Source organism: Lytechinus pictus, chromosome 3 (assembly GCF_037042905.1).
Source record: "Lytechinus pictus isolate F3 Inbred chromosome 3, Lp3.0, whole genome shotgun sequence".
NCBI lineage: Eukaryota > Metazoa > Echinodermata > Echinoidea > Temnopleuroida > Toxopneustidae > Lytechinus > Lytechinus pictus.
In genome coordinates, this window is record NC_087247.1 from 58,165,100 (window position 1) to 58,177,642 (window position 12,543).

General features: G+C 34.1%; 1 protein-coding gene across 3 annotated transcripts in view; it reads left to right on the forward strand.

The window, feature by feature from the left end:
• Window positions 1-10,532, forward strand: part of LOC129256911 (polynucleotide 5'-hydroxyl-kinase NOL9-like) — a 28,152-nt gene extending 17,620 nt beyond the window's left edge. The window contains exons 8-12 of one of the 3 annotated variants that reach the window (XR_010293127.1): window positions 717-936; window positions 1,714-1,795; window positions 5,513-5,643; window positions 5,953-9,995; window positions 10,125-10,532. Coding sequence is in view for 1 of the 3 variants with exons in the window: in XM_064097449.1 (XP_063953519.1) it covers window positions 717-936; window positions 1,714-1,795; window positions 5,513-5,643; window positions 5,953-6,078 (559 nt within the window). In the remaining 2 variants the exon portion in view is untranslated. Of the gene's footprint in view, window positions 1-716; window positions 937-1,713; window positions 1,796-5,512; window positions 5,644-5,952 lie in introns of all 3 variants that reach the window. The other 2 variants (XR_010293128.1, XM_064097449.1) reach the window with 2 other exon arrangements.
• Window positions 10,533-12,543: the final 2,011 nt, after the last annotated feature.

Here is a 12,543-nt window from a genome sequence, read left to right on the forward strand (position 1 = left end):
GTCTCCTTCCCTTTCGAATTCATGGTATTATTGTATTATTAAAAATGATTTAAATGTTATATTTTGTAAATATGTATATTGAACTATCATTGTAAATGTAAAAAGATTGAAAGAGAAAATAAATGAATTAAACAAAAATAAAAATAAAAAAAAAGTTAGACAAGCTCGTAACCTTGACTTCTAACCTCCCCTTTTTTAAAAGATCCACAAATAAAGCATATCAATTATTTCAGGGAATTCAAATGTTTAGAAAGCTTAAGATCTTCTCAATCATATGTAACAAAAATTGACCCAAAAAATTGGATTGTGGACATATGTGGTAATCCATATCAATGGTGTAGTTAATTCTATGTTAACTTAGACCAGAGTTTTATGGAATGCCAGTTGCCAAATTATTCAACAAGTACAAATTATTGTAATCTAGGTGCAATGAGAAGTAATGATTTTTAAATGTTTTTTTATGATTTTTTTTCTATTTATGGTAAAATGAAAAGAAGTAGGTTATTTAAAAATACAATGAATTTCTATTGAGTATATTACATTTCTCTTGGGTATTGAAGAAGGAAGATAAATCCTGGCATTCCATAGCAGTGTTGGCCAAAATCCTTGTTTAGTTTTTAAAGTTAAACCTTGGTTTATCATAAAACCCATGGTCTTTACAATAAAAAAGTTATGAAATGACTTAATAAGTTCTTAATCACTGTGTTATCATTTAGCTACCAAGCATCTTCCCAAAGAGAGCTGAATCTCCTAGCAGCCTTCAGTAAACTCCTTCCTCCCAATTTAGAAGGAAAGCGCTTAACGGATATACGCCCACATGTAGTGCCATGGAGCCATGTTGTTCTCCATATTTGCCATATGACTGTACCAGCTAACCAGATCTTATATGCTGCTAATGCTAGTGTAGTAGCACTGTGCACCACAAGCAAAGAGGAGGTAAAGTATTGGATGTCATCCCTATCCCCCTCCCCTCCAATTTCCCATAGTAAGTGATGGTTTCTTAAGACAACAATAATATACATATCAAATCCATCGCAAAGTTTATATTTCAATTTCAATTAGAAACTAATATGCTTCCAACAGAATGAGAGGTGTGTTGCCATACAATAACTGAACTTTGTAGACAATTCGGAAGTCATTAAGTATCTAGTAATGCAAAAAATAATCAAGGTTCACCATACACCATGTTTATAAAGCTTTGGCTATTTCTGTCTGATGCAAATGTTTGCAATTATGACTGAATTAGCAGCTGAATCAGTTATTTTTTAATCCACAACAAAGTTTACTATTAAACCAACTTTAGTTCAAAGATATAATTCAGACATTGCAAGACCAAAAACTTCAATGTAATGTTTAAAAGCTTACTGTCAATAAAAAAAAGTATGATGTAATATTTCTTGTGTAAATTTTTTTAATGATCTCTATAATCTGTATGTATGTACATGTATTTACATTCAACGTGTGAAACATACAGTTGATAAAATACTGGAAATCTATGTGCATGTATGTGTCATAGTCTGCTAGGGGTATTAACTGGATTTTTTTTTTTTTTTTTTTTTTGCTGTCATTTCATTGTAACTGTCATGAAAATTTTTTACTTTTCATTTGATTGATACAATCTTAAACTTTCATTGTCCTTCTGTTTCTGTATTTACTTCTCCCTCTTTTTTCTATTCACCCTACTAATTGTGTCTTGTATCTCCTCTTAAACAGCTGGATAGATGTCATGTAGAGAAAGGCAGTGAAGGACTAAGAACTCTCAAGTCTACTCCAATCAGTGAATGTCTTGGAATAGGTAATTATACAACATGAAAAACATTTCATAAAGATTTTGGATGTAAATTAAATTGTATGGGAGATATAGGAAAAGATGATCTGTAATCTATAATGATAATTTTGTTAATGTTGCATAGAATTTTGAAAATTATAAAAATGATTTTTTGTCTCACCTGCATAGCAGAGTGAGACTATAGGCGCCGCTTTTCCGACGGCGGCGGCGGCGTCAACACCAAATCTTAAACGAAGGTCAAGTTTTTGTCTCGCCTGCATAGCAGAGCGAGACTATAGGCGCCGCTTTTCCGACGGCGGCGGCGGCGGCGTCAACATCAAATCTTAACCTAAGGTTAAGTTTTTGAAATGACATCATAACTTAGAAAGTATATGGACCTAGTTCATGAAACTTGGACATAAGGTTAATCAAGTATTACTAAACATCCTGCCTGAGTTTCAGGTCACATGACCAAGGTCAAAGGTCATTTAGGGTCAATGAACTTTGACCATGTTGGGAGAATTATTTTCAAAATCTTAACCGAAGGTTAAGTTTTTGAAATGACATCATAACTTAGAAAGTATATGGACCTAGTTCATGTAACTTAGGCATAAGGTTAATCAAGTATTAGTGAACATCCTGCTCGAGTTTCAGGTCACGTGACCAAGGTCAAAGGTCATTTAGGGTCAATGAACTTTGGTCAAGTTGGGGGTATTTGTTGAATTACTATCATAACTTTGAAAATTTATGGATCTAGTTCATGAAACTTGGACATAAGGTTAATCAAGTATTAGCAAACATCATGTGCGAGTTTCAGGTCACATGACCATGGTCAATGGTCATTTAAGGTCAATGAACTTTGGCCGTGTTGGGGGTATTTGTTAAATTACCATCCTAACTCTGAAAGTTTACGGATTTAGTTCATAAAACTTGGACATAAGAGTAATCAAGTATCACTGAACATCCTGTACGAGTTTCAGGTCACATGACCATGGTCAAAGGTCATTAAAGGTCAATGAACTTTGGCCGTGTTGGGGGTATTTGTTAAATTACCATCCTAACTCTGAAAGTTTATGGATCTAGTTCATAAAACTTGGGATATAAGAGTAATCAAGTATCACTGAACATCCCCTGTGAGTTTCAGGTCACAAAACCAAGGTCAAAGGTCAATAAACTTAGGCCATGTTGGGGTAATTGTTGAATTGCCATCATAACTTTGAAAGTTTATAGATAGAGTGATTGAAATGTGGACATGGATGTAGTTGACAAGTCTTAAGTCACCGTTCAAATGTCATTTATGGTCAATGAACGTGGTATTATGTCATTATATGAATGGAGTTTTTGTGAATGATTATTTTATAGTAGTTTTCAAAGTTAGCACTGCTGCTATATTAAATCGCGTAATGCAGGCGAGACTGCCAGAGGCGTTCCACTTGTTTAAATGACAGCATAACTTGGAAAGTATATGGACCTAGTTCATGAAACTTGGCCATAAGGTTAATCAAGTATTACTGAACATCCTGCCTGAATTTCAGGTCACATGACCAAGGTCGAAGGTCATTTAGGGTCAATGAACTTAGACCATGTTGGGGGAATCAACATCAAAATCTTAACCTAAGGTTAAGTTTTTGAAATGTCATCATAACTAAGAAAATATATGGACCTAGTTCATGAAACTTGGCCATAAGATTAATCAAGTATTACTGAACATCCTGCTCGAGTTTCACGTCACATGACCAAGGTCAAAGGTCATTTAGGGTCAATGAACTTTGGCCAAATTGGGGGTATCTGTTGAATTACCATCATAACTTTGAAAGTTTATGAATCTGATTCATGAAACTTGGACATAAGAGTAATCAAGTATCACTGAACATCCTGTGTGAGTTTCAGGTCACATGATCAAGGTCAAAGGTCATGTAAGGTCAATGAACTTTGGCCAAGTTGAGGGTATTTGTTGAATTACCATCATAACTTTGAAAGTTTATTAGTCTACATTACGTCAAACCCCCGTTTGAGAACGTACCGCAGTTCAGATTGCAAACTGCGGTATTTCACCCCATTTTGCATTTGAAAATCTAAAACATCATTTCCAAGCCCAGGGGGGCCATTTCATAAAGCTGTTCGTAAGTTAAGAGCGACTTAAAGAGCGACTGGTGATTATCGCCAATGGTGTGTACCATTTACCGCAAGACAGGATCACCAGTCGCTCTTAACTTACGAACAGCTTTATGAAACACCCGCCTGATCAACCCCGCTTGGCCAGGTAATCCCCGCTGTCTCAATTTCACCTCCACAGGCCAGATTATGAGCGTTGAGCCAAGGACGAAATGATAAACAACAGCTGTGCTATTACGTAAGACTTCTCTGCCTGTAGTAGGACCTTCTGAATGAAATTATTGTATTCGATATTTAATCACGTTTTCAAAGGCATATTGTATTCAGAAATTCAATGTTAGTTCATTTTTTATTTCGAACGAAGAAAATCGACCTCGAAATAAGGAAAGTAAGCGAATAGAAATGACGTCATGCTTACCGGGTCCGCACTCAGCGCTGCGCATGCAACTCATCGTGTGTGGCTCCCTGCTGTGACTGTATATGCCGGGCTGTTGTGTTATCTTCGGACCGAGGTCAAGAAACAGGTGTTTTGATACTTACATTGTATGCTTGGGGCAGTAGGGTTTGTCGTACTTGGAGAAAATAATTTATTGCAAGGGAAACTGGGGTATAGTGTTCTCAAATTGAGGTTTTTCGTCATGGTTCATAAAACGTGGACATAAGAGTAATCAAGTATCACTGAACATCCTGTGCAAATTTCAGGTCACATGACCAAGGTCAAAGGTCAATGAACTTTGGCCAAGTTGAGGGTATTTGTTGAATTACCATCATAACTTTGAAAGTTTATTAGTCTAGTTCATAAAACGTGGACATAAGAGTAATCAAGTATCACTGAACATCCTGTGCAAATTTCAGGTCACATGACCAAGGTCAAAGGTCAATGAACTTTGGCCATGCAGGGGGGGGGGTATCTGTTGAATTACCATCATAACTTTGAAAGTTTATGGATCTGATTCATGAAACTTGGACATAAGAGTAATCAAATATCTTTGAACGTTTCCTCATGTGACTTTGGTCACATGACCAAAGTCAAAGGTCATTTAAGGTCATTGAACTTTGGCCATTTTAGAGGTAATGATTAGATTGCTGTCATAACTTTCAAAGTCTATAGACATAGTGTATAAAATGTGGATATAGGGGTAATCAAGTTTCACTGACAAGTTCTAGGTCACATGATCTAAGGTCAAATGTCAATGAACGTAGTATTGTATCATTATATGAATGGTGTTTTTTGTGAATAATTATTTTATAGTAGTTTTCAAAGTCAGCATTGCTGCTATATTGAATTGCATGATGCAGGTGAGACCGCCAGAGGCATTCCACTTGTTTTCATTATTTATTGCTTCCACTGATGCACATTTAAGAAAAAAGATATTCTTAGTAATGTGATATATGACTGCTAGTGATATGTATATGCATCGCTCTAATTATATTCCTTTAAATATGACCAATAAGGCATAAATTATCTCTCAAAACCATTGTCAATTTTTAATTAGAATTAAATTCATCATCCTCAGTAAAGAAATGCTTCAATAAGGCAAATGGCAATTAAATACATTGTATTTTCTGTTTATGAATCATAAAGTTTGAATAATTGATTAGTCTCATTTATTTTTCTTTCTTATGAAGGAATAATTAGGGGTATTGACCCTCAGAAGAAAGCATTCTATATTTTGCCTGCCTTGGAGCCTAATCTTCTACCAAAGGTCAACACTCTACTTGTAGGTTCACCTTTCATCCCAGAATGTGTCTTTGATCAGGTAAAGTGAAATCATCCTTATCATCTTTAATGATTTTAGTCCCAAAATCATGATACCGTGGTGGAGTTAGCCATAGATCTGTAATTTTTATCTACTCTTAAATAGTGAGTAATGCAATCTTATCTATTCATCACTGATTTTTATCTTCTATATACCCGGTATACAACACAAAATGGCTTAAGAAGGCAATAGATAAGTCATGAAATCCAAACATGAATTCAAAACTAGTAGTCAAATAACTACCTTAGAATGAAATTTGTCAGCTTCATTGATATTTGCTCTGTTTCCTCTTTTATCTCCTATCTGCAGCAATTCAGTACTAAAGGAGCACCCTATTTGAGTGAAAGCTTTGATACCAATGTTCCTGGATCCCTTCCCATTAATCCAAAGACTTATCTAAGGAGAGGACCTGGAGGAAAGCCACAAAAGACATGATATTTCATCTATTTGTTAATTATTGAAGGCATAGGCTAACATTACAAAGGCCTTATTAAAAACAAAATTCTGAATGTTGATTGCTCTTGTTATGGATTAAAAAAAATTCTTGGAGACACTATCATGATATCTTTGTTTGAAAAATTATCTTTTAATTAATATAACTCATGGGAATAAATTAAGATGGTGTTTCTGGTCACTTTATATTTCACTTTTTTGATGCTCGAAATGCTGTTTTTACAGACACATGTGATAATGGGACCTTGCAGCACGTATATCAAATCAATGTTACCCTCTGCCGTTAATTTATGACTCTTGCATCGTTTGAAAGGATGCATTAGAGTAGTCAAGATTTAACATTATCATTTCATTTTTTATGCCATTCCAATCATTTGTAAGGTACATTTCTTATTAGTCAAGAAATACTAGAGTCGACATCTTTCTTGAAGATGGATGCTTGTAGTATATGAAGTTTAAGTCAATGAATTTATATGAAAGATTAATTTAGGAAGCTAATTTTCAGGCAAATACCTGAATTCATGCCTGTTAATATAATTTTAGACCATAGAAAAGCTTTTTGTGTATCAAATTCCTTTGTTTTAAGTGATTTTCTGCTGTTCAATTAATTTCAAGTGCTTCTTTCAACAATAAAAAAAGGGGAAGCATTAAAAAGATTCTTGAATTAGAAGTGTTACAGGATATTAAAGCAAATAAGAAGCAGAGGCTTTAAGAGATCCAGATCAAATGATAGATTAGAGGGGCAGCGGTTGTGTAATAACAATTGCTTGCCCCTTCAATTCTTTGTAAATTCTTAAACTTGTGATGCTTCTGACAAAGATTGGCGTATTGTGAAAGGTTGCACTGAAGAGAAGCATATCTAAACTTCCATCTTTCTCATTTGTGCATTATACTTTATTGAAAACATATTTTGGATGTCAAAATCAATTGTTACAATTTTGAGATTAAAAGGCTCATTCTGATATATATAATATAGCACACATATACACATGAACAATAGATATTGAACTGAAAAGTCATGTATGAAATCATCATGAACATACAATATTATTAGATTGTTTACGCGATCAATTCTAGTTTATAAGTACCATTTCGAAATTCTCATATTTTAATATACATGGGGTATTTTAAAGTAGTGAAAAATATTTGAAAATATTTTTATTTTTTTTTTTTATTTGACTTTAAACTCTCAAGATATTTGAAAACTATATCATTTGTTTAAATATCAGCTGTCACAACAGCAGTTTCTATTTGCTTGTTTAATTTTAGAAAGAACCAATTTGGTTACTTATTAAATATTGTAAACAGATAAGTTACAATATTTAAACAAAAATAATAAAAATCTTACCCAGTTCCTTCAATTAGCTCAATATTTTGGCTAGCCAAAAGATAATTAAGCTGGCCCAAATCACCCCAACAAAAAGTGCAGCTTTGCAAAGAGACATGCATACATGGTCCTGGATTTTTGCCAAAAAAATGCAAAATGCTTTCTGTGAATTTTAGCCATCTTGAAGGCTGGAATAGTAGTGTAAATGTTTCAAATTGAAATACAAGTAAATTTGTGTCAGTTGGTCTTTTACAAGTTGAATATATGCCAAACTCAAACAAATTTTAGACCAGGGGCCTGTTTCATAAAGACAAATTGTCATTATTGTAACTTTAATGGAAATCTTTTGATTGGCTGGTGAGTTTTGTTATAGAAAATGTCATTGTTGTAACTCTATATGAAAAGGGCCCCTGAGTATGTAAAACATGTTTTATACACCTCTTATAGCTTGAACAGATATCTGTGATCCCAAAGGCTTTGACGTAGACAAAGTTATCTGTATTTTCTTCACATAGTGAAAACCTGAATCAATGTATAAAAATTGTATTTAATGATAACCTTGATTGATTTCATTGAATAAGCTGTTTAAAATTTTCTCTCCTGATGACAATACATTCTCAAATCTCTGTTATCTTACAAGTTTCATTCAAGTTTATATCAATTTAAGGGTTATGGAGTTCTCGTAAAACCAACCTTTTGCCTATCTTATCTTCACTTGAATTTTTATTGTTTTAATGTTACATTGTCTTTTTAAGTCTGATCAACGAAGCTCTCCAAATTTGTATCATCAAACATTTCTTGCAGTTATTAGTCACTGAATTGTTTTGATTTGATTTAAATGAGAATTTCTGACCTGGGCCCCGTCTTACAAAGAGTTACAATTGATGTGATCAACCTCAACTATATGGAAATCCATCAGTGTCAGAATCATATCTAGAAAATATTTTGAACATATATCCATTTTAGATGTTGACGTTACTGGCTTTCCATAGTTGTGGTTGATGGAATAAGTCGTAACTCTTTGTTAGACGGGCCCTGTTGTATATATTTACAACGTATCAAGTTAACCCTATCAAGGCCAGGGTATTTTGGGAGATCATAAGGCTCGAGGGGGGGCCTCTCAAAATTCTTTATTAATTTAATTCATGCAAATTGCTATTAATTGATTATGCTAATTTATGCATAATTAGTATGCAAAATCATACTTTTTCCTCAAACTCCCTAACTAAACCTCAAATGTGCTCATTTTGGGTGTAGAAACACTTTGTGGTGTTCTTTGGAAATGTACATGAAAAAATTGCGAACCTGTATTATGTATTATATTGTTTTTTGGCAACGTCTTATGTATTTTTCATTTTTCGGGACCTTTTGTTTTTCAATGTTTTTTCAATGAACTTTGTCGTGGACTTTTTTAGATCAAACAATCTAAAATAAATTCATTTAGACCAGCAAAACAAAGAATAATGATACATTTATGATTTTTGGTTGAAAACATAATTTACATTGACTTTGTACTCAAAATCATGTTTTTGAGCAATTTTTGGTCTGACATGCACAAAATGTTGCGTAATTTTGGTACTGCGTACCCAGGCGTCGCAAATTTGGTCTCAAAAGATGCATAAGACTTTACAGTAAAACCTCAGCGAGTGGTGCGGTCAAAAAAATTTGCACGGCAAAAATATTACACATTACCATTGAGGGGGCTAAGCCAATTGTAACCATTTATGGAATAACAGAAGAAATATTTATTACTAACTTTATAGATATTGGTCAAATCTCAGCCAAGTAGGCAAACATATATATATTTTTCATATCCTACATAGATTAAATCCTGTATAGTGATTGGTTCAAATAGCATCATGTGACCATATATATTTCAACTATGATGTTGCGTGACTTCAGACCTCAATATATTTTTCACTATTCCAATATTCTGACGTCATTCAGAAAACTGGATATTATGCTAAACTCTCAGGTGCACTGGTCGCACCCAGGGGGGGGGGAGAAAGGGGGCCATTCCATTGACGAGTGGATACCAAGCGCGACCATGGGGTCTTGAAAAGCACCCTAAACACATATTCTGAAAATGCACACCTTAACAAGTATTGGCGTGTGATGAAACCCTACCCTTAACAAGTATTGGAAACAAAACGATACTCTTGAACCCCTGAACAAGTACAGCAATATTTTAATTGAGGTCATGGACGTCTGTCGTCGGTTTCACCTTTACCTACATCGTTGGGTTTAGTACAGCCCCATATCGCACCTCCCACACCTCGCGCATATCGTACTCTAAACACATAGTGTTGACTCTTGGGGCAAAAAGTACATCCTTTATTATAAAACAATTTAGTCTTAATTTTTATACCATCGCAAATTTGACCCTTAACACGTAGCTTCCTAGCGAAAATAGATACCCTTTTTTCATTATTTCAGTGTTTTTGACACCCTTATTATGTTACGTATGTAACGTGCCCTATCTTGAAAAAAACATCCTTTTTACGTGTCTTTTTGGTCGTGCATGGTATCCACTTGTCAATGTAAGTGCCCCCCCCCCCCCCCCCCCCCCCCGGTAGGATATAAAACAAATATATCAGGCGTTTCCTTCGAAAGCATAGTGGGAATTATTAATCCTCGGACTGGCAAAACGACTATTGCCAGACCAACCTCATATAAATAATTCCATTTTGCTTTTTCAAAGCCTGATATATTTGTTTATTCTCTAGATGCCTTAATGGTTTTGTTTTCACCATTGGTTAAGTGGAGTTTCGTTTACAAAGCCAACCTGAAATGGGGCTCATTAGACAAATATTATCATGACATAAATGAGAAAGTAACTATCCAATTAACCTTTTTCATGGGTGGTTTGTATGTGCAAGAAGAAGGGGGGCTCAGATATTTTATTATATACCATTAGTATCAGTATTCCATCTGAACACTTTCTAAACTACATATGTGTACTTGGTAAATTCTTTTTTAATTGCCATTTGATATTTTTATTTTGATGAAATACTTTAGAAGACAATTTGTGTAAATTGATTTGTTAAAGTTTTGCTGTTGAACAGCCTATCTTTCTCCTATTAAAATTCTATTTAGCTAATGAAGCAAACTGTTCATTAGATTTCTTTGTTACTAGTGTGTGATTTAAAGGGGACATCTGTCATGATTTCAAGTAGATTTCAAGAGTGAAATTGAAAATTACATCATATAGGATGAAATCCCTCAAAAATATCAATTAAGTGAAAAAAGTGGATAGAGAAATGTAATTTGGAAAGAGTTCCATGAAAGAAAATTGTTCAAATATAAAGTATAATGAAGTTTTAAAAGACTCGACCTAATTTTAATCGGTAATGTTGCTTCATAATGACAGGTTTTTGTAGTAAATAAATATGGTTTGTGCGCAAAATGTCATATTTTCTCTATCATCTCTAAAGATGCAGCTAATCTCGTTGTGACCTGAACATAAAAGTACATTGATTTCACCCAAGGTTTCTGCTTTGAAAAACAGTCCTGTTAAGAACATTGACCAGCCTTTATTCAATAGGGCCAATGTCAAAAGCTCAACTTTATCTGATATATTTTAATTTTAAGAAGTAAATATGACAATTTTGTACTTTAAGAAACTGAATTTTTATGGATACTAACAAATGATTGAGATATTTTACATCAATTTTCAAAAGAATTTCTGTAACAATTTGTGCAAAATTAAAAATTTGCAAATTGAAATACAAAATAGAGCCTATATCGGCCTGGAGATAAAGCCCATATTTTGGATATCCCTCTTCAAAATAATTGTCACTATATATTTGTTAGAGATTTTCAGTCAATTTTGACAGGTATTTTTATTTTAGTCTATTATAAGAATATTTGCAGCTTTCTAGTTAAATTTGCCCAACAGATGAGTAGAATTAAACAAAAAATTCTTAAATTAGTCAAATTCAGCTCAATGGCATAGGCGGGTCTTCATACCTGGGGGATGATTCCATATCGGCCAACTGCATCGTATACGCATGTACACGTTATGCATAGGTATGTGCGTGGGTTAGTGTATATCTGTAAAAGGAATGTATATAGATGGATGTGTGCAGTGGGGTGCAGTGACGTAATGAGCAAAAAAAAAAGGCATTCTGGGTGCAGAACATGGCATATGGGGCAAAATTTTCCATGTAAAACTTGCAAGCGAGCAAATATTTTGACATGACATTCATAAAATGATATCATATGCCATTATTTTTACTTTCCCTTTCTTCTTTTTACTTGGTTGTGTAACTGTTGTTAAATTATTTCAATGGGGAGCCTGAGGAGGGAGTGACCTTCAAGGCCCTCCCCCCCCCCCCATCTATATGTCAGTGTGTATGCATAAATAAAAACATAATAATGTGAGTGTGTGTACACATAAATCTGTATACTCAGTAGATCACAATAGCCTCCTGTCTGAATTTTTTTTTTTTAAAGAAATATCGGGGGTGAGCAAAGAGAGTGAGAAAAAGGGACTTATCTGACTTGATTCATCATATAATGTATAGCTATAATGATGATTATATAATAAAATTGTTTTTTTTTATGTGAGTAATTTACATCATAAAGATTATCATTACAATATTTTTAGATGTTTTTCACCTTGAAACCGACTCTGGTATGATGATTGTGCACAGCTCCCTCATCCACAGAGTTGAGGGATTATTATTTGTAAATAGCTAACAATTTGCGAGGCAGTGTTCCATTATGCTCAAAATAATAATAAACATATAGGCCGTAGAAGCCATTACGGGTGCTATGCCGGGGTGCTATGGTATTTACCGGACCACTTTTACATATAATAAAACAAAATATGAGAGCAAATCAAAATATGTTTTGGTCATTCTTGTATTTTTTTTAATAGTTTTTTTCTTTTAACTGAATATATATTTTACTGAATAGCATGCAAGTATAGGGCCTATAGATGAATTTGCCAGAATTATGAAGTATGACAGATCCATCCCTCATACACTTTGTGAAGCACTACAGATTGTGTATTACTACTGTTGAAATTAGAAATTTTCCTGTTCGGTCGCTACACACCCTCGCATATCACCCCTTTCTGAGGAAGTCAAAATGACAGCCATGCACCCTGCATGAGC